General features: G+C 55.0%; 1 protein-coding gene across 1 annotated transcript in view; it reads left to right on the top strand.

The window, feature by feature from the left end:
- The first annotated feature begins 13,668 nt into the window (after positions 1–13,668).
- LOC115528660 (oxysterol-binding protein 2) overlaps positions 13,669–21,174 on the top strand; it is a 30,343-nt gene continuing 22,837 nt past the window's right edge. The window contains exon 1 of the mRNA XM_032595344.1: positions 13,669–13,950. Within this exon, the coding sequence (XP_032451235.1) occupies positions 13,669–13,950 (282 nt within the window). The remainder of the gene's footprint in view (positions 13,951–21,174) is intronic.

Below are 21,174 nucleotides of genomic sequence, written 5' to 3' on the forward strand. Positions count from 1 at the left end.
AGAAAGGTCTCTTAGTTTGGTGTTCTTGGTCACTTGGCAGGCATGGAATTGAAACGAGGGAGGCAACCCCTGTTCTGCACAGCACGTTTGAGTGAGGCAGGGAGGAGTTACAACGGGCATCAGACAGACAGATGAGGTTATCTGAAGAATTGCCGGGGATTGTTTCTTTGCTACTTTATGCTTTTCTCTACAGAGCTTTTCAGTTTTTCTACCATAAATGTGAATCATTTTTATGGCCAGGTAATAATGGCCACTATTTGTGGCACTGTGTTGAGCACTTTATAGGCATTAACCCATTTTACAGATGAAGAACTGAAGGTTAAGATATTAAATAGCTGTACAAGGTCACAGTGGTAATAAATTCCAGGTCTGCTAGACTCATGAAAGGGGAGAACATCTCTTACTCAGGCAATTAAATGAGAGGGGCTACTGTATCCCCTTGTTCGTTTAAGACACGGATTTGCCTCTCTGCCAAAAAGTGGAACATGGTATGAGACTCCACCTTGACAGGGACCCTGGGTCTCTTCCTCGCCCTCCCTGCAGAGTTCCGCCAGGGCCAGGGGCCCCACCTGCCCCCCTGCAGCCAGAAGAGGAGGAAGGGTGCCCGAAGAAGGTCTGCAGGGTGGGAAAGAGGATCTTTGCAAGGACTGTGTAGTGAGGCCTGGCCAAGGGGGTGAGTCACAGGGCGCCTGGGTTGTGATTCACTTCACTTTGGATTCCTGCCGTAACTCAAGAGCCAGGGGCAGCATAAAGGAAGACCCTGAACCTGGACCTTTCTCCTAATCCCAGAGCACCATAATCCTCCCCACCACTCATGCCTGCATGCTGCTGCAGCTCGCAAAACACTTTTCTACCTGTTGTCTCTGGTGTCATCCATTCATTCAGCCGGTTCCTAGTTAGCATTTCCTCCGTGCCTGGCTTGAGGGTGTGAGGATCAACCAGGAAGACATGGCTCCTAGTGATGGGACCCTTCTCCCACCCTGGGGCCCCCTGCTTCAGCTCACTCCTTGTCATTGACGCCTAGAGGCAGCTGCATGTGGAAAGTTCTTTAGTGTGGTTACATGGGCATTAGATGGTTTCCAAGGATAAGCAGCCGTGGCTGTCTACAGGCCAGGAAAATGTAAACTAGTAGTTTCCAGTGACCTGCTCAACAGCACTGGCGCCGTCTGGGACAGATCAGTGGGTTCGCACGTGTAGGTTGCCAGACCTTGCTTTAGAGTTTAGTTCCCCTTGCTTTGGCCTTGAGACAGATGTCTGCGCTGAGTAAAACCCCCAGATGGGGTTCCTTGTGGTCCATTAAAGGATCATTCTCCCTGGTCCCATGCCCATTAACCAAGGGTTCAGGTGAAAGCTGCAGCTTCTTGGCCCAGTAAGCTTACACTGGGGGAGGGGGCTGCAGTAGCATGGGGCCCAGCCCCCATGCAACTGCCTCCAGCTGGCTGGGGAGCAACCCACTTCTGCACCTTGGGACCCTGGGGCGAGACTCAAATCAAGCAAGACAAGGCAGGCAAGTGAACCAGAAGCCCTGGGAGGGGGGTCAGCTCCCTGCAGTGCTAGACCCTGAACAGCACCCCTATTCCTTCAAGGACACCCCCTAGAAGTGGAAGCTCAAGGTAGGCTAGGCACTCTGCCGGACGGAGGAGGCCGTGGGCGGCAGGTTGGCCTCAGCATCACAGCAGCTGCCATAATTGGAGCTTGCGCCTCTATTTTTATGTTCCATCTCTGTGCCAGTGTTCATTTCCCTGGAGGAGGTGGGCCCTGCTTCCAGAGCTGTTCAGTATCCTCAGAATACTGTGTGTGTGGCTCCTGATCACAGCCTTCTGCTGAGTAGGGGAGGCACCAGGTTCTGTGGGCATCCTGTCAGTCGTGTGTACTTATTTTTCACCCTTCACTGTGGCTCCTGGCTTTGACCCTGTGCCCCAGCCCCCTCCAAGTGAGAGGAAAGGAGATGGGTTTCTTTGCCCTTGGGGATTTTTGCCAGCCTTCTGCTTGCTGGAGTCTGTAGCCTGCCAAGGGGTCCCAGTGAGTGTTTTTTCCTGGGAAGATTAGAGATTTGGCTGCCACAGATGTGTTTGTGGGATGAGGGTTCTGCCTCTTTGCAGCTCCAGCAGAATGGAAGGAAAGCCCAGTTTCTATGTCAGCCTAGGGTGCCCATCCCTCGGCCCCCATCCCTTGGTCTTGTTGATAGCTGTCCCTAGTTAGGGTTCCACCCCTGTACCCCACTCCAGGGGAAGTTGCTAGAGAGCCCAGATGTCTCACTGGGACCCCGATGCCCTCAACACACCCTGTGCTGGTCACCAGTGAAAGAGGAGGGGAGATGAGTCACAGACCAAAGGCCAAGACAACGATGGTACTCTGGCTTGTGTTTTCCATCTGCCTGCCAGGATCTCACAATTTATTATTTATTATTATCTGATTTTTCCATCCAATCAGATCCTGACACACCTTCTAGTGCCCTAAAGGCCAAGCTTCTCCAAGCATTGAGTCACACTTGCCCCCCTTTGGGGAGGGATGTCATTCATCCTATTTTCCAAAGTTTTTTGTTTTCTATCATCGATTCCTTTTTTTGCAGAACTCCCTACAGGACTAATGCCCCACAGGACCTACTTAGGGGAAAGCAGACCTTCCCCAGTCAGGAAGGACTGGCAGTGCCTTGGCAGCCACCCCCATGCCCATGAGCCCTCGGTGGCTCCCTGTCACATGTGACCTGGTCCATGTGCTTCACTGTCCAGGACTGAGGCCTCCAACCTGCCTCATGCACTGCATGTCAGGAGTGGTCATACTCAGTGCTCCAGCCTGGTGCTCCCGCTCCTTTCTCTCCCTGTAGCATCACCCCTCTATAGTATATGCATCTGTAAGGCAGCCACCTCCTCCCAAAGGCCTCTCGGGGCCCTACCCCAGCCTGAAGTCCCCTCTCCAACACTCTCACCCCGGGGCCCCTGAACCCCTTCTCTGTCAGAGGTCCGAGGCTCTCTGTGCACTCAGGAGCACCCAAATACCTCTTAGCCTCCCTCTCCCCCTTGCTCGAGTGGGGCAGAGTGCTGGCGTGTCTCCTCCAGGGCAGGGGACCAGAGGCACAGCGCCACCCCCCCAAGTAAGTCTCGCCTCCCTGCCTGCCCACTCCAGGGCAGGCATGGGCCTCATCTCAGGGCTGGGTACAGGCAAGCTGCTGCAGGACCCCCGTCTCCAGGGATATGGAGTGGCAGGTGCCATCAGGCTCTCTGTACATGCTGCCAATTCCAGCTCCACCTCTTGGGAGCCTTGGGGTCTTGGGCATGATCCTTAGCTTTCCATGCCATCCTTTCCTCTTTGGGTGTGATTCTTGCCGAGTACTGTGTTGGACGTGGGAACGACACAACATATGGAAGCTCAGGGCAGGCAGTCACTGAGCAACCAGGCTGTTCATTCTCAGACCCACTGAAGTCACTTGACATCCCGCAGACCTGCCTCAAGGCCTGTTTCTGTTCTCAGCAGCCAGCTGATTAGATTCTGCGATCAAATTCCGGCAGCTTAACAAACCTCCCGAAATCTAAAGAAAAGCCACCAAACCTGCTGTAATTGAATTTTCAGGGCGCTAACGTTGCAGCATGGAAATGGCTGTTTTCTGCCAAGAGTGCAGTGCCCCCGCGGTTCTCACTTGAAAGTGATACCTGCTTTGTTTGTGTCTCCTCAGAGGCCCTGCAGTGGGGTGTCTCTTTGCACAGCCAGACTGCAAACTACGAGGATGCGCTCCCTGCGCAGAGTCCTTCTGGCTCAGGATGGGGATGAAAGTCCTCCCGGTGGGGCATCTGGGAGCCCCAGGGAGATGTGGCCACTGAGGGAGGAAAGGGAGCAGTGCCTGTCCCCATTAACGGTGTTGCTGGCTCAAGGGGGCACCACTGGGTCAGGGTTAGTCCTGCTGGTGATGTAAGTGCCCGGCAGCTGCCGCTGGGAAGTTGGGTCTCAGGCCCCAGGCGCAGTGGGGCCCAGGCTGCACTAATGCGGGCTCCAGCCATGTGACAGGGGCAGGGTCTCTCTCCCTGTGGAAGGCCAGGACAGGGCCAGTGGGGCCAGCCTGGGGTGAGCAAGGACACACAGACACTGAGACAACGTGGGTCCTGGGCCTCGGGGAAGTAGCCGGCTGCCAGACAGAGTAGAGGGGAAAGAAATCCAGGCAATGGGGCCAAAGTGGAAAAACACCGAGGCTGTGAGATCTCCACCTGAGGCACAGGGTGAGCTGAAGAGCCGGGAAGGAGAAGCAAAGAGGGGCAATGGCAGGTGCTGCTCCAAGCTGGGCCTGGGCGTGGGGGCCGGGGAGTTCCTGCCTTTTTGGCACCCAGAGATGGATGAGCCTTCTGAATGTTCCTCAGTGTTCCTCCCTGCCCAGGACCCTGCTGGGGCCTCTGTGCTTGTCCCTCCACCCCCATAGACCTGTCCTCTTCCCCTGTGGTCAGGACCCATCGCTGCACCACCTCCTCATAAAACTCATCCAGTCTAGTGCTGGGTGCAGGTTCAGAGGGGGAGGGGTGTGTGCTTGGCTCCCTCTGGCCTTGGCTTTGCCTGTCCTGAGGTCCCTTCGCAGCCAGGGCCTCATCTCCAGCACATCTCCAGCATAGCATGTGAGGGGAGGGGTGTCCCCTGGCCATCTCATGCCTTGATCCCAAGGAGTTCATGGGCAGGTGAGGGCAAAGCCAGGCTTCCCAGAGAAACAAGCAAGAGGTAGTACAATATGGGGTGGCCCCAGGGCCTGTGACTCCCGCGTCCCCACCATGTCTCCCTGCCCTCTCCAAACCAGCCTTCACAGCCTTTTGTTAGTTCCAAGCTTGTGTTCGCTGCCCCTGACAGGGCTTCCCCACCCAGTAATCTGATCCATTTTCCTCCAAAGATGAAAAAAAAAAGCTCTACTTCTAAAAATAGCCTACCTGGCTCCACTGCACTATTTCCATAGCAACCCAATCCTTCCCAGGAGGCCCCCCAGTGAAAGAGGGTGAATGAGGGTCCCAGCCCTGGTGCAGGTCCCCAGCAGGCTCCTCAGCCAGAGCTGGCTATTAAAGACATTGAGGAGAGCCCGAGTGGGGAGCAGGGGCGGGGGCACAGCCAATATACAGGGACTCTCTCCCTGTGGCTCCCAGCCTCTACGATTTGAAGTAAACTCAAGACTGGTTCTGTGCAAAAGTGAGCTATACTGATAAAGGTGACAGGGATCTTGGTGGGCCACAGACCAGTAACTCCCAGTTCTGCCCTGGTTGCACACTGGCTGCTTAAATCCTTCTCCAGAGCAGGTATTGATATCCCCAAGCATATGGATGAGCGCACTTAACCCAGAGCACGTGGGGTCAAAGCAGGACTGCTGGCCCAGAACCCAACTCCTCCCTGGGTCAGGAAGATATATGTGCCAGGCTTTGAGGGGGTACAGAGGAATTTGTGAGGCCTCTGTGCCCAGGTAGAGGTCTCCACATTTAATAAGAGAGCATCCAGGAACCACACCCCAGGGCAGCAAATCAAACATGATGAAGCAGGACAGGTGAGAATGTGGCCTGCTGTGCAGCTCAGCCACAGCTACTTGGTGTGGCCCCTAAAGATGTCCAAGGCCTAGTTTCCAGAACCTGTGCATGGCAGAGGGGCTTTGCAGATGTATTTAAGAATGTTGAGATAGGGAGACTCTCCTGGATTATCCACCTGGCCCAGTAGAATCACAAGCATCCTTATAGGAGGGAGGCAGGAGGCTGAGAGTCGCAGAGATGCTACTCTCTTGGCTTTGAGGATGGAGGCAGGGGCCACAGGCTGAGGAACAGGGGCAGCCTCTACAAGCCAGAAAGGCCACAGGAACAGAGTCTCCCCTGGAGCCTCCAGAGGAATTCAGCCCTGATTTTAGGGCTGATATCAGGGCCCTAAAACACCTTGATTTTACAACTTATGACCTCAACAACTGTAAGGTAATGAATAAGCGTTGTTTTAAGCTGTCTTTTTCATGTCCTAGGGTCGCCATCACAAATCACCACAAACTGGTGGCGTAAAACCACAGAAGTTTATTCTTGCACAGTTCTGGATGCCAGAAGTCTGAAATCAAGGTGTTGGCACAGCCGTGCTCTCCAAAGGCCTAAGAACCTGTTCCAGGCTTTTCTCAGCTTCTGGTGTTGCCGACAACAGTTGGCATAGATCTTTGGCTTGTGAATACATCCGTCCCCTAGGTCTCTGTCTCTGTTATCATGTATATTTCTGTGTCTTTTCTCCTCCTCTTATAAGGACATCAGTCATAGATTAAGGACCCACCCTATTCCAGTATGACCTCATCTTAACCAATTACCTCTGTAACTGGAATGTAACTTTACATTCTGAAGTTCCAGGAAGGACATGAATTTTGGGGTGGGGGTCAGGGGACACTAGCCAAGCTAGTATAGCAACTAAGGGTTGGAAACTCATACACTCAGAGAGCTTGCTGTGGATGGGAGGCCACTGCCACACTCTGCTGGCCTGGCCATGATGGACAGAGAAGTTGTGACTGCTGCCTTTATAACACTGGTAACCTGAGTTTTGTGGATTTATTCTCTTCTAACAAAAAGTTCATTCTGGTGTGTAGCTGGTGAAAGCTGATGGGTATTTTAGGAATCCGTACTTTTCTGGAAATGGTGGTGTCTGAGAATAGGCTGGAACATTTGTTTTACATGGCCTCGCTGTCTCAAGAGCTGCCTGTGCCTTGTCCTGAGTCTGCCTTGGAGGCCAGGTCAGTTGTTCTTTCATGTTTCATTGTCTGGAGCTGCTATTTGCTTCTGTTGCTTTAGTGAAGGAGGCTTGGGAGTGCCACTGGCCAAGGAATGTCAGGCCAAGCTCCTCAGCAGTTACTGAGAAGTTGTTTTTGCTAGAAGGTGCAGGTCCTCTTTGGCCCAGCGCCCTCTCTGGGGAAGATGAAGAGCAGAGTCGGCTTCTCCATCTTCCATGTCCAGCGTCCTTGTTTCGGAAGCCACAGCCTTCTGAAACATCTCTAGATGTTTCTAGATGGCAATGCAACTCACCAGGATTCCTGCTTAGTCGCTTTTCTGTGAAGGTTTGATCTGAGTGTTAGCGTGCTGGGATCAGCCGTACACAGACAGAGCAAAGGCCTGGGGAAGCGAGGTGGGAGTTCAGCAAGATGGCCCTGGAAGCCCTGCTGGGAGGCACAGAAGGGGAGAAGCCGGTCCCTTGCAAAGCAGGGCATGAGCATTGCCCGTGCAGAAGTCCCACGCTGCCTGCATCCTGCCAGAGGCCCTCATCTTGTCCCCTTCAGCTCTCCTGTACTCCCTATCACTGCCCCTCAAGGTAGGTTCCCTGGGGTCATTGTCCTCTGTGAGCTGTGTCCTTGGAGGCCAGCAGTGTGGGGATGTGGGCTCCTGCCCTGACTCTGGTGGCCTTGGCCTAGACACCCCCTGCCCTGAGCCTCAGCCGTCTCGCGGAGATGAGGGCACAGGGTGGCAGGGTCCTCAGGCCCCCCCCAGTGCAGACACTCTGGCTCTGTCCTCCTCCTGGCAAACCTGACAGTTTCGGAGGGGGCATGAGATGACCTCGGCTGGGAAGAGCAGGGCAAGATGAGATGCGTTAGTCCTGCAATAAAGAGAAATCACTGTGCAGGGTGAGGGTGGGCACTCGCTCCGGGACTAGAGGATAGTGCATGGTCTCCCAGAAGCCAGGGTGTCTCTCCTGGCCTTACTGCTTATCTCCCAGGCCAGATGCACAGAGATCCCCGCAGTGTGGCCAGCACTGAGGAGTGGAAAATGGCCATGATGACAGGGCAGGGGGGACGTGACACCCCAACTCTGCCACTCACATAGGATCCATCCTGCTCTGAGCCTCAGTTTCCTCACCTGTAAAATGAGGGTGCTAAGGGTGCAAGGATAGGATGCTGCCATCTCATCCAGCTGCTTCATCGCTGCGGGAAGCTGCCTCTTCCAGACCTTGCTTCCTGAGCTGCTGAGACCCAAGCTGGGTCTGAGTGCAACTCATGCAGCATTTCCAGAGGGCACCAGCGAGGCGCAGAGCCAGCCAGAAGCCAAATGAGTGAAACAGAGCAACTGACTGCAGGGAGCTTGGCGGAGGCAGCCAGTGAGGGGCACTGCAGGGCCAGCATGACAGTGCATGTCCCGGAGAGAAGGGGAAAGATGAGCCCCGTGAAGGGATAGAGATTTGACAGGAAGGATGGGCAGAAGGATCCTCACCAAGCTAAGGGCAGGTGCCATGTGCACTTCGGGGTCCTTTCACTGGCCCTTTTGCTCGCACCTGCTGCCCAGTAAAGGCAGTCCCCTGTCCTCTCCTATCTTCCCCCACCCGAAGGCTGTGCTGAGAGAAAAAGTGAGCCCCAGCACTCTGCCCCAGCAGACCTGAGTGCCCGCGCTCAGCGCTGTGGGCTCCTGATATCAGCAGCTTGTGCGTGACATGGGATCAGAGGCCAGCCTCCCACTGCCTGGGGAGGAGGCTCTGATAGCAGCAGTGCTCCCCATGTACTCCCCTCCTGGGAGAGGTATCTGGATCATCTGCCCAAAAACCCACTCTCTGAGCCCTCAACAAATACACCTTAGCCACTTGGAAAGAGCCTGCCCAAGGTCTAGGCCGTATCTGACAGACTGGGGGCTCAGTCAAAGCAAATTACAGCTGCCATTGCTGCTGCTCCAGCGTCTGACCTTGACCAAGCACCTCTCTCCTTCTGGGCCTCAGTTTTCCCATCTGAAAGCAAAGGCATGGCCTGGAGGCAATGGGCACAACCGAAAAGCATCCATGCTCTGGAGGGAGTTCGTGGACCAGTCTGCCTTCTTGGGTTTATCCTGGCCATGCCACAACCATCCTGTGTCACCCGACAGCCTAAGAGGCCGCCAGAATGCTCTTGCCATGCTTGTATCAGCTGACAGCAACTGTGAAGAAAACAAGAGAAGTGAGTGGAAGAGACAGTGAAGGCTGGGAGCCATGCTCCTCCATCACCTCCTCTTGTCCTGTTGGGCCACCCTCACCGTTAGTCACTTGTCCTTTATCTGAGGGCCAGAGTCTGCCTCCCCAGAAGCTCTACCAGTTGTTCTGAATGGAGACAAAGCAACAGCTGAGGAGGGGCCCAGAAAAGTAGGACATTTTCTGATGCTCTCCACAGCAGCCCTGAGAAGCCCTAGAAGGTGCCACCACAGCTCTGAGCCTGGGGCCACATCCCTGCCCCGCTGGCCTCCCTCCCTGCCTCAGCACTTCAGCAGTGCAGCTCTCCCACCCCCAGTCCCCCACTCCTGGCTTAATCCCTGGGCCTTATGCAGAGACACGACCTGCTAGGGATCCACTGGCTCCTTCCCAGTCTCCACTGAAACTCGGCTGGGGCCAAGCCCGGGTCGGCACCGGGTCCTGGCTGATAAAACATTTCACCCTCCCAGTGCTCAGGTAGACCTCCATTTAAAGGACCAGCATTTTCTAGAAGGTCATGGAGGGGCATTGGGTTCAGCCACCGCATGAAAACCAGGGTGTGCTCCGAACATTGCATCTCATTTCCCAGGCCAGATGCACAGAAATCCCCTTGGTGTGGCTGCTGCTGTCGCTGGGGATAATCCCACCTGATGAGGCCCACCTGACACTCAGTTGCATCCCAGACCTGTGAGGTGGGTGTTGGTGTCTTTGCTGTCCACCCGAGGATCCCAAGGCTCAGAGAAGGAAGACAGCCACACAAAGCAGCATTCATGCCTGTTCACTCTGACCACCTCATTTTTATACCACCCCAGGACAACCTGGCAGCCCCCACCCCCAAGAACTGCTCAGCGTACTAAATCCTGGCCTTCACGTGGGCTTTGAGGCAGGCAAGGGGGCCCTCTGTGCCCAGGAGCATGGCTTTGACTTGGCCCTAGATTTCAGTTCCTGCTGTTCTTGTATTAATATACAAAATTGCAAAATTTCTATAGGATTTTACATTTGTGGATGGTTTCGTGTTTGCTGTTTTGTGGAGATGGGGACTGAACAGAGGAGATACGTGGGGTCATAAAAAGCGTGAGAGTCCAAGACCATAAACTTGAGAGCCATAGGCCTGAACAACTTTGTGCATACAAGTGTTTGCCTTCCTTTGGACCAAATTCCCCACCAATAGAGTCCCCCCATCAAAGGAAGAAGCGGGGGGCATCTGGGTGGCTCAGTCGGTTAAGTATCCAACCCTTGATCTCAGCTCAGGTCATGATTTCCATGGTTCATGGAATTAAGCCCCACGTCCAACTCTGCACTGACAGCATGGAGGCTGCTTGGGTTTTTCTCTCTCTCTCTCTCTCTCTCTCTCTCTCTCTCTCTCTCTCCTCTCTGTCTCTCCCCTGCTGTTTCTCTCTCTCAAAAAAAAAAAAAAAAAAAAAAAACTTGAAAGGGAGAAGCTGAAGAGCCATTTTCAGAACTCTTGACGGGTATCTGCCAGTTTATCCTTCAGAAAGCCTAAGCTAATCCAGCACCATTCATTCTTTTTTCTAACTTGACTAGTATCACATTAGTTTTATTTACATCTCTAATAATGAGTTTCATTTCTCTTTCCAGTGTGAGTCTGCTCATTGCAAGGACCCCTGACCCCAAATTGAGACCTGGGGACTCAGCATGGTCAGGGTTCATCATTTAAAAAAAATTTCTTTTAATGTTTATTTTTGAGAGAGAAAGGGACAGAATTCAAACAGGGAGGGACAGAGAGAGAGGGAGACAGAAGCAGAAGCAGAATCTGAGCTATCAGCACAAAGCCCCCTCGCAGGGGCTCAAACCCATGAACTGTGAGATCATGACCTGAGCCGAAGTCAAACGCCTAACTGACTGAGCCACCCAGGTGCCCCAGGGTTCATCATTTTAGAGGCAGAGTCCCTTTCCTGGTTCAGCTCTGCTTCCACCCAGGCTTGGGTGGGGGCTCACAGCACTATCCTCAGGAATGTGTCTGAACAGCCATGACCCTGTGGGAAAGCAAGAGGCTGGGCCACACATCAGCTTCTGAGTGACATCTACCCGCTCCTCTTAGAGGACTGGCTGGGGACGGGCACTGCCTGGGAGTGCAGCCGTCACTAGATGGTCATGGCCTTGGGGCTCGGTGGGTGCTGGGTGGGTGCTGCCGTCAGCACATCTGGGCTGGGCTCAGGGGTCCTGTTCTTTCCAACCCCTGGCCTCCTGTGGCTACTCTGGCCCTTCAGTCTGCTCATCCTGCCACTTACCACCCATCTCATCTTTCCCAGGGACCTCTATTTAAATGCCCACACTCTCCCTCTTGCCAAGGGATGAAGGCCCAGGCTCCTTAGCTGTGCCAGAGGCCCTTTACCATCCCCCCTCTCCAGTCAATTCCTCGGTGCCTCACTCCTGCTGCTCACGCCTCTCTCCAGACACTACACTGGTGTGTGTGACCTGCTACCTCCATGCATGCCACTGAGAATCGTGGATGGGCCTCGTGAAAAGCCCAAGATCATTCATTCCGTCACTCACCCACTCCCTCCCTCCCTCTTGCCCCACCCACACACCCGCCCTCCCTCCCTCATTCTCCTGGTCTCACTGTCCCTCTGGGAGAGACTCTCCTTGCCCATCCCCATAGAACACACTGTGCTGGTCAGTAACCGCTGACCCAAGAATCTTCCCATCCCTGCCCGAACAACACAGCTCACAGCTTGGGAGCAGAACAAGTACATCCTCGTGTCCCCGGCCACTGGGCCTGAACTTGGACCCTAAGAGCTGCTTACTAAGGTGTACTGCATAACAACGAGTTAAGTAGAGGTGTGGTTACCCACCTCTGCCCACCACACAGACAGATGCTCAGAGGTAGCCTAGTCATGCCTCTCATCAGTTCTTGCTTAGAGCACAGAGGGTCCCGTTCAGGCTGACCCGCAGCCAGCGTGTCCCCACACACCCCTCCCAGCATACAACTGCAGCTGTTCTGACAGGTCGGTGGCTGACCAATCTGGTTGTTGGACATGTTGAACCTGGAAAGGTGACAGGAGATTGCATTGTAACTGAGAGACCAGGCTCTAAGCCAGACAGACCTGGATTCAGAAACGGCTCTGCCCCCTTGACAGCAGGGCCCTAAACTGGTGTCTTGGTGTCTCAGAACCTGCGTTTTCTCATTTCTCACTGTCTGCTGACCACCATGAGGCTCAGCATTCACACTGATCAAGCGAGGAGCCCAGACACTGACCCAGCATGTGTGGTCTCCTGACACTGGGTCATTTCTGCGCTGTAGTTGGGCTGGCTGTGGTGGGCAGAGGGAGAGCCCTCTCTGCCCCAAGCCTGGATGCTGGCCGCTAGCCCCCATGACCAGCAGGGATAGGGTTGCAGTGGACACTGCACCCCCAGCCTCCAACCCACCCAGGCCCCACGCTGCTGGCTGTCCTGGCACTGCCACCAGCTCAGGGCATGCTCAGAGCAGTAACTCAGCCGTGGCCACCCCCACACACCCTGCCTGCCGTGGGAAGAACTCTATTCTCTCAAAGTATACTCCTTTTTTTTTTTAATTTTGTATCTTGGGTTACAGATTTCCTTTAAAAAAAAAAAAAAAAAAAGTTTTGTGCTGATTATTTCTGAAGAAAGACATTTCAGAAACCCCTGGGAGTTACAGGTTCTGGGTTCTTTATTGTCCCGTGACGTCTGTTAAAGCAGCAGCGGGGGCCAGGCGAGCTGCCCACCTACCCCACCCACTGCAGTGCACCCCCTCAGGGTCCCCATAGCCCCGCCTCCCTTTGGACACAGCCAGGGCTGGCAGTGGGCTGGGCTCCAAGGCACCCCGGACTCCCAGGAAGGGCACCTGGGCAGCTTTGTGAGAGGTGAGAGGGGTTGGCACAGAGGAGAGTGGGCACCAGCCTGGCCCACTCACAGAGGCCCCAGCAGCCTGGCATGAAGAAGGTAGCTGAAAAGGCAGACAGACTAGCTGGATGGCCTGGGGCATGACTTCACCTCTCTGGTCCTCAGCTACCTGTCTGTCCCTGGGGGGGGTGGTATAGTCCCTCGCCTGACAAGGCCATGGAGATGCTACAGCCAGCGTCTGGACAGAAAGACATTTGATAAATGAGAGGGGCCCGGCTACTGCAGGGGAGTTGGGTGGGGCCTGTGGGAAGATGACATGGGGCAGAAACAGGGCAGGGGAGTACGGCCTGGGGGGTCTTCAGGCAGGCTTTGAAGATAGGGTGGCATTGGGCTGGGGCTGGGTAAGGGTGAGACCTCTGAGAAGGTAGGGGAGGTGTGAGGAGGTTTCAGGCTGTAAAGACACAGGCCCCGAGCATGAGCACTCAAGTGTCGCAGGGAACAGGGGGCAGCTGGGCATGGCTGGGCATGGGCAGAGAGCAAAGTGAGGCTGGCAGGAAAGTGTGGGTCAGTTTAGGCTGAGCCTGTGATGTAGGGAAAGGAGCCTGCCTTCATCCGGGGTCCCTGGTCTGCAACGAGAGCTGCTCCTCACAACAGCCCCCACCTCTCCACCCAGCACAGTCCACCCTGGCCTGTAAGGTGCAGCTTAGGGGACTGGTGCCCCACATGCAGGCGGGTGCCTGCAGGCTTTCTCCCCCAAAGTGCAGGCCGGGCCTTGTCCATCGAGCTGGTCTCCCCTTGCATCCCCTGACTCAGGAGGGCCTGTGCCTACCCTGGAAGGCTGGCCAGGAGCAGGAGCTGGCACCATCCAGTGCGCTCTTTTGAGTGGCTCTATCTGCTCCTTCCTCCTGGGCCCAGGCCATGTAGGCCCCTTGGTGCTGTGCTGGTCGGTTAATAACCATGGCGACTCGTTTTCCTTCCACAGATGACTCTGGGGACGAAGACGACGAGACTGCCTCTCCAGCTGACAAGAGCGAGCTACACAGCACCATCAAGAGCCTCTCCTTGAAGTTGGACGACCTCAGCACGTGCAATGACCTCATCGCCAAGCACGGTGCCGCCCTCCAGCGCTCGCTGAGTGAGCTGGACAGCCTCAAAATACCATACGAGAGCAGTGAGAAGCTGAAGGCTGTGAACGAACGGGCCACCCTCTTCCGCATCACCTCAAATGCTATGATCAATGTAAGTGCCCACTGGCATCACTGCCTTGGCCCAGGGCTCCCCAGAAGGGGAGCGGCTCCCCGACACCAGCACCACAGTCCCTGAGTGGGCGGCCAGGGTGCTTGACAAACCAGGACTCCATTTCTTGGTGGCTTCAGGTCATTTCCCAAAGCTGGCTCCCTCCTGTGTTCTGTGTGATTGTCTGGTGGAAACCAGAGTGGGGGTTGGAATCTCGAGGCTTGCAGGTGATTCGGGCCTAGCTGAGGAAGCCCAGGGCCCGAGTTGAGCAGGTGGCTCTGCCCACACATTAGGGACACAGCTGCCACGTTGACCCACAACAACTACTACTGCTCTTTCCCCTAGTTCACCACTCAGATGTAACAGGATCAGGACCCAGTAACCACAGGGGCATGTACATGGGTAGAAGACGGGCATTGGGGGTTCCTTTAGCCAGAAGAGCTTAAAGATGAACCTGCCATCATGGGTCATACCAACCTGATAGTAGCCAAATGAGTAGCCACGGTCTGTAAATTAAGAGGCACAGCTTTGGGGGTCATTGCTTTCCATGGGTTTCTAGAAACCACATTGCTGTGACTGGCAGCTGGGAGGGTCTTTTCATAGTGGTAGAGAATATAATGCTTAACTGTGCTTCTGGGACCTTCTCCCTTATGCCTGGTAAGTTTTTCCCTGAGATGTGTATGCTCTTCTAGGCCTCTCCCATGCAGACACAGGTCTCACTGCAATAGCCTCCTCCCAGGGACGGCCCCCAGGAGGAACACATCAGGACCAGGGTGGCATGTTGGCAAAGGGACCAGAAAGGGGAGATGTGGAGAAACGGAGGCCACCTCAGAGGAGGCGGCCCATGTCCAGAGAAGGTGGTTCAGGCAGACCATCAGGCTGGCCACAGACAATGGACAGTACTGGTGCCCAGCAAGCGCCAGATGGGGGATCCAGCCTCCAAATCAAGGGGTTCATACCAGAGCAGGGTCAGGAGTTGGGACTAGGCTGTACATCCAGGGCAGGGTGGGAAGGTAGAGGCTGGAGCCCACTGCAGGCCAAGACCCCTGGGCAAAAGAGACCCTGGGGCATCAGAGACTTGCCCCGAGCCTGACTCACTGGGACAATGGGCAATCCATTTGGGGCGAGTAGACCACATCCACCACCCACACCCACCCTACCACTGGAGCCACCCCTGGTGCAGGAGGAAGCCTTAGGAATCTGTACCCTGGGGCCTGGGGCTGAGGACGTGCGCCCCTCTTCCCAGGCACAGCATCCACAGTGCTTGGCTCCCTGAGCTCAGCAAGTACAGACCTTTGTCCACAGCGCTCAGGGGTATTTGGTGCTTGCCTGCTGAGAGGCTGCTGGGTCACAGCCGTGCTGCCGCCCTGCGGGTTAATCCCATCATTGGTCATACTGTCATCTTCCTGTGTTAACCCTCTCGGCCAGCTGGCCTCCTTAGAGCCCCCAGACTCTACGGGTCTGGGTCACCGCACTTCTTCCAGTGACAGGCACAGATATTAAGCATTTAATGACACGATGGTACATTTGTATTTCTCGTCCATCCTAGAAGCCATCCTCACATGAGGCTTCCCTGGCTCTGCCTCTCCGCCTCCTGAGAGTGAAGCCGCTTTGTCTTGAGTAAGCAGTTTTGGCTTTTCCCAGATAATGAACTTCTCAACTGGCGTCTTTAATAGCAATCTTTTATCAGGCATCAGAGACTTGTCTGTATTTAGGAAGCCATAAAAACAGTTTGCCATATAAGTGCATAATGAATTGTTTGATGGGAAGCAAGCCCCTAGGGTTGATTACAGAAGACTGCAGTTCTGGCACCAGGAAAGTCGACCCAAGTGACCAAGAGCCGTACTCCCGGCTGGGCTCTGCCCACCTGCTAGCATGAAGCTGATGTGAGGACCTCTCCCATCTACCTCCATTGTGGGGGGTGCACACAGAAGTGTGGTGTTGGCCCCAACAGGCTGTGCTAATAGCCCAGGCTGGTACAGAGGCCCGTGTTTCTACTGGGGACCCTTCCTGATGCTTCCTGCCTCACCTGGCAGGAACCGAGTCAGCTCTGGGAGCGCAGTTTACACGGTTGTCAGACACCAAATGTCTAAATTCCCTTCCCACATAGAGAGGGATCAGCTGTGTCGCCTTCACTTTTCCCCAAAGTGGCCAGGAATCTGGAGTTGTTCAGCCTTCAGGAGAAAAGTCAGAGGGACAATTAAATCTCTTTCAAATTTGGGAAAGGGTACTGATATCACAAGCATAGCTCCTAGCAGGGTGGAGAGAGTGCTCCCTGGACAATTCCTAAGACCCCAGGAACTGTGGTTAGTGACACAGCCCATTCCTGTGCCGTTGCTCCCAGGCGCAGTGAGACTCACCTCGAGTCAAGCATGGCCCTTTCTGTAAGTGTTTGAGGGAACAGGACACGCAGAGGAAGTTTCTGGATCAGGAAGGTTGAACAGTATCACAGTGTTCCACCTCTTTGTGCCTTTGCCTATGCTGTACCTTCTAGACATTTCTCCACCCTTTAGATGCCTGGTAGATCCCTTTTCATCCTTCAGAACCCCACATGGATGTTACCATGGCCAGAAGACTTTCCAAGTTTCCTGTCAGGAAAGCCATTCCTCTGGCTTGAACCCCCTGGAACCTAGGGGCACTGCTGTGCCTCACTGAGCCCACTGTGCAGAGTTTCCCCTGTTACTCTACGTCTCCCCCTCACCAGGCTTTGTGCCCCCAGATCTTTTTTTTAAATTTTTTTAATGTTTATTTTTGAGAGAGATAGAGACAGAATGTGAGTGGGGGAGGAGCAGAAAGAGAGGGAGACACAGGATCCGTAGCAGGCTGCAAGCTCTGAGCTGTCAGCCCAGACCCTGACGTGTGGCTCAAACCCACACATCAGGAGATCATGACCTGAGCCCAAGTCGGACACTTAACCGACTGAGCCACCCAGGCATCCCTGTGCCCCCAGATCTCAAGTCACCTGTGTCCCCAACAGTAGCCCAGTGGGAACACCTAATATGTGATGTTCCAACCAAAGTGGGTGTCATGTCAGAAAAGAAATTCTAAGTAGCAACATCTCATGTTTGCCTGCTGTTCACCATTTACAAAGCCATTCTTGTTCCATTTCCCCACTTGAACGAGGTCAGTCAGAAAGTAGGCCCTGCACCCAGCCCTTGGCAGGCAGAACCATGTGTCACTGCCCCATGCCACCGTTGTCACTCCACCTTGCAGAGAAATGACCCGGCCTGGTCACAGAGAAATAGGAACAGTGCTTTATGAAATTAATTCATAACTAACGGCGTTTTTTACAGGACGGCTATACTTAGCCCCAGCCTCCCTCCCTCTACTTGTGGTTTGGTTGCTAGGACTCAGAGATTGGCCCGCAGCACAGCAGTGAACTCAGGGCAACCCCTTCCACTCTTCTTATCACCTAGTGAAGCCGTGACCACATGGCTCATGCAGTTAGGAAAGTCCTGCCTGTTGGGAATTCAACCCAAACCTGAGCAGCTTCCCACTGAGCCTTCCCAGGGCTTGGGCCAGGCAGGGACTCCGCCCTACCCCCAGAGCTCACAGTCCAGAGGACTCACATAGTGACACCCTGTCACATGTGGGTGCAGCCTTCTCAAGGAGCTGCAGGGATAGCAGCTCACGTGCCCACTTTTGAAGGCCAAGTGTGTAGAAGGCCTGGCGAAGGGCTGGGGAGGTTCACGGTCGGCCAGGAGGTGAGCTCAAGCCCAGCTGACCACAGCCCACCAAGAGAGTGACCCTTGGGTGTTAATTATACATCCTGGGTGCCAGGGCACGTCCTGCAAATGTAGTGGCCACAGAGTGGGGCCTGTACATGTGAGGAAAGTCAGTCACAGGCAGGGAAGGGAAGTGTGAATAGTGGCCACATCTGTCTGTGGGGCCACAGCATCTGACGGACTTTTGTGCTGCAGCGTCTTGCCCATCCTCCTGCTGTGGCCACAGAGTGGGGCCTGTACATGTGAGGAAAGTCAGTCACAGGCAGGGAAGGGAAGTGTGAATAGTGGCCACATCTGTCTGTGGGGCCACAGCATCTGACGGACTTTTGTGCTGCAGCGTCTTGCCCATCCTCCTGCCCATCCTCCTGCCCATCCTGTCAGAAGCCCCAGACCTTCCCCATCCAGCACAGTGCCCAGAGTCCAGGAGCCTCAGCGAATGACTGAGAGCAAGCAGGTAGTGAGAATGCAGGAGCCGCGGTGGCATGGCGTCTTCCTGGCAGAACTCCCTGGTGGGGGATTTTGTGAGTCTGATCAAAGGCAGCTCAGCAGCCCCCTGCATGGATGACTGTTTGGGTAACTGGATTAGCCTGCCATCAGAGGAGCCTCACAGCACTGTTAAATGACTTTGGTTCTTAGATGGAGGAGTCTTGAACCTCAGTGCACCTGTTGTACAGCATCCCTCTTGGGAACCAAGATGTGCCTGGTGTACTAGCATTGAGCTGGTCACACGGTTTAAGGTGGAAAATGATTGAATTAATACATATTAGTAGCTCATGCTTTGGGTGTTAGTTTCCATAAAGTGAAAAGAATAAACTCCAGTTTCATTCTCTTTTCCTGTAAATTTATCTTTGCTGTAAAGCAGAGTGTCCTGGCTTGTAGGGCGGGCCTCCAGGAAGGTGGCAGCCTGCCCCAGTTTCTTCCCAGTACTTTGCTCCTCACAGTGGCCACTGAGGTTGGTGTCATCATGGCTTCCTTGTCGTCAGCGTCATTTGTACTATTCAGGTGCCACCCTAAGGCCCAGAACAGTCATTTTGACCAAGAGTGGCAGGCCTGGCTATTACATGAGCACTTGGAGTCACAGCCATTGGCCCCTGGGCAGTCCCCAGTGCTGGCTGTGGGGTCTGTGCACAAGGGCTGAAGTGCATCACCTGTCTCCAGGCCCAGCATACCTGGGCTTTCCTGGGTGACCTGGGCTTCCCATGGGTTGCCCTTGAGCCCTGCATTCCAGCCTCATGGCCCCTGCCCCCTGCAGAAGAGACCCTCCAGGGGGCCAGCCTGGAGTGATGCAAGTGCCAGTCTCCCCTCCCCCGGCCTGTGGAAGCAGGCTCTATCTGCAGGTCCCAGACCATGGAGCCTGGCTGGGGAAGTGGTGTTTCTGTGACTTGCATGCGGCCCACTTTCCTGCCATTGAGCCCTGGGAACCTCCTCATGCCACCAGCTCACAGCTCCTCCTCTGGGCCGTGGCAGCCACAGTCCAATTAGAAGGCACTGAGGGCTGTGTGGCAGGTGCCGGTGTCAACTTCCTCCAGTGCTGAGCCCCCTCGGTGGGCTGGCAGCCTCTGTTCCCTACTGGCTGCTCCTCTGGGCCCTCGCAGTGTGGAAGCTGCCCCCAAGCAAGGCAGACTGCTCCTGACACAGCCCCCACCCTTGAGTTGTGAGAAGCTCCTCAGAGTTCGTGACTCTTGTTGGGGCCCAGGACTTGGCTCCTCCAACCACGTGACCACCCCATGGCCCTTAGGAGCTATGAGTTCAGGTCAGCCTGACTCACACCCACTGAGCACTTTGCAACAGGGCGATGTGCAGCTGCTGGTGGACACTGAGGCACAAGAGGCCCTCCGTGATCCCTCCGTGATCCAGTCAGGCCCTGGTCTAGGCCCTGGGCACACAGGAAACAAAGCCCAGCCTCATAGAACCTGTATCCTCTCGGGGAGATGTAACCATGCAGATGATAGGGCATGTCAGAGGCGAAAAGATCTTCAGAGGAAACAGAATGGGCGGGTGGGGTGGGGTGGGAGGTCCCGGGCACTGACTGGCTGGAGGGGAGGGGAGCGGAACCTGGAAGGAGGTGGGGAAAGAGCCAGTTCTGGGTTTTCAGGCAGGTCTGGAGCAATGGGAGGCCGGGGTGAGTGCTGGCCATCATGGAGGAGAGGCCTGGGGAGACAGAGCCACTCACAGGAGACTTTGTGCGCTCATGGAGAACACTGTGCTTTCCACTCTGAATGAGCCCACAGCCAAGGACTATGATCTGACTCACATTTTAGCAAGAGCCCCCTGCTGCTTGGAGAATGAGCTACAGGCAAGGCAGGGGCAGGTGCTTAGAGCCCCTTTAGCAGGCCCCTGTTGTCCCCTGTGGTGGGGTGGTGGCTTAGACTGGAGGGGGCAGTGAGGAGCTGGTGTGGCTAGCCCGGCTGCTTTGTGTGTTGACGGTAGGGCCAGCAGATCAGATGTGAAGGGAGAGATCAGGGCTCTCAGGGAACTGCAAGGTGTGGGCATGGGCCACTAGAGGAATGGGTGGCCCTTGCTGTCTGACCCCCACCTCCACCCTCACAATGCTAGACATGGACTCAGTGGTCAGTCCCATGGATTCAGGTAGGATGCAGGAGGGCCTTTCCCAGAAACAAGTTTTGTGCAGCCAGCGAGTGAGCAGAGCCGGGCAGTGGGTGAGCCCCACGGGAGACCAAAGACCAAAAGTGCCCAATGGGGACAGGAAGTGGTACTGACCAACAGAAGATGGTTACCCATCAGGCCTACCTCAAAGGGCCCGACGAGACAGCACACTCTGGGGCTCTCAGTTTACCGAGGAAGGAAGAGGCTCACGAGGGACACCCTTTGCTTCCTGCCGGAGAGCTGGCTGAGCAGGATGACGGTGTGGATCCTGACGGCAGGGACGCAGGAGAGCCTGTGGAGGGAGGCACTCAGCACATCCAGACTGGGAGGGAGTGGGCCCCCAACTCCAGTTGAAGGGAGCTGTAAGAGCAAACTGCAGGGCAGGCAGGGACAGGTGGGGGCAGACGGGGACAGGTGGGCAAGTAGGGCCAGGTGGGAGATGTATGCAGATATAGATGCAGCAACTCAGAGCACTCAGATTTGGGGCACCACAGAAATAAAGTCCCAGATCGGAACTATTTGTGCTGGAAATGCTCTGAGGCTTCTCTCAGCCTTGTTTGGAGACCACCGAGGGGTCCTTGCGCCCACCCAAACAGAGCAGTGGTGAGGGGAGCTGCCTTCCCTTGTCCTTCTGGGGCCCGTGGGCAGGTTCCTGTCCAGCTGACCACTATTCTGCTCCTGACAGCTTGCTCATTTGAGGCCTGGGGAGATGAATAAAAATAGATTCCATAACTGTTTAAAATCGGTTGGCAAACTGACGGCCAGATGGTGCTGGTTCCTGTGTGCAAGGGGTAAACTATTTTGAATGTGGAAAGGACTATTTTAAAGTTTGAATTGAAGTGAAAAGCTGCCTCCCCAATGCCATGAGTGAGCCACATCAAGGAGAAGCCATAAC

This window comes from Lynx canadensis, chromosome D3, assembly GCF_007474595.2.
Source record: "Lynx canadensis isolate LIC74 chromosome D3, mLynCan4.pri.v2, whole genome shotgun sequence".
In the NCBI taxonomy this organism is placed as follows: domain Eukaryota; kingdom Metazoa; phylum Chordata; class Mammalia; order Carnivora; family Felidae; genus Lynx; species Lynx canadensis.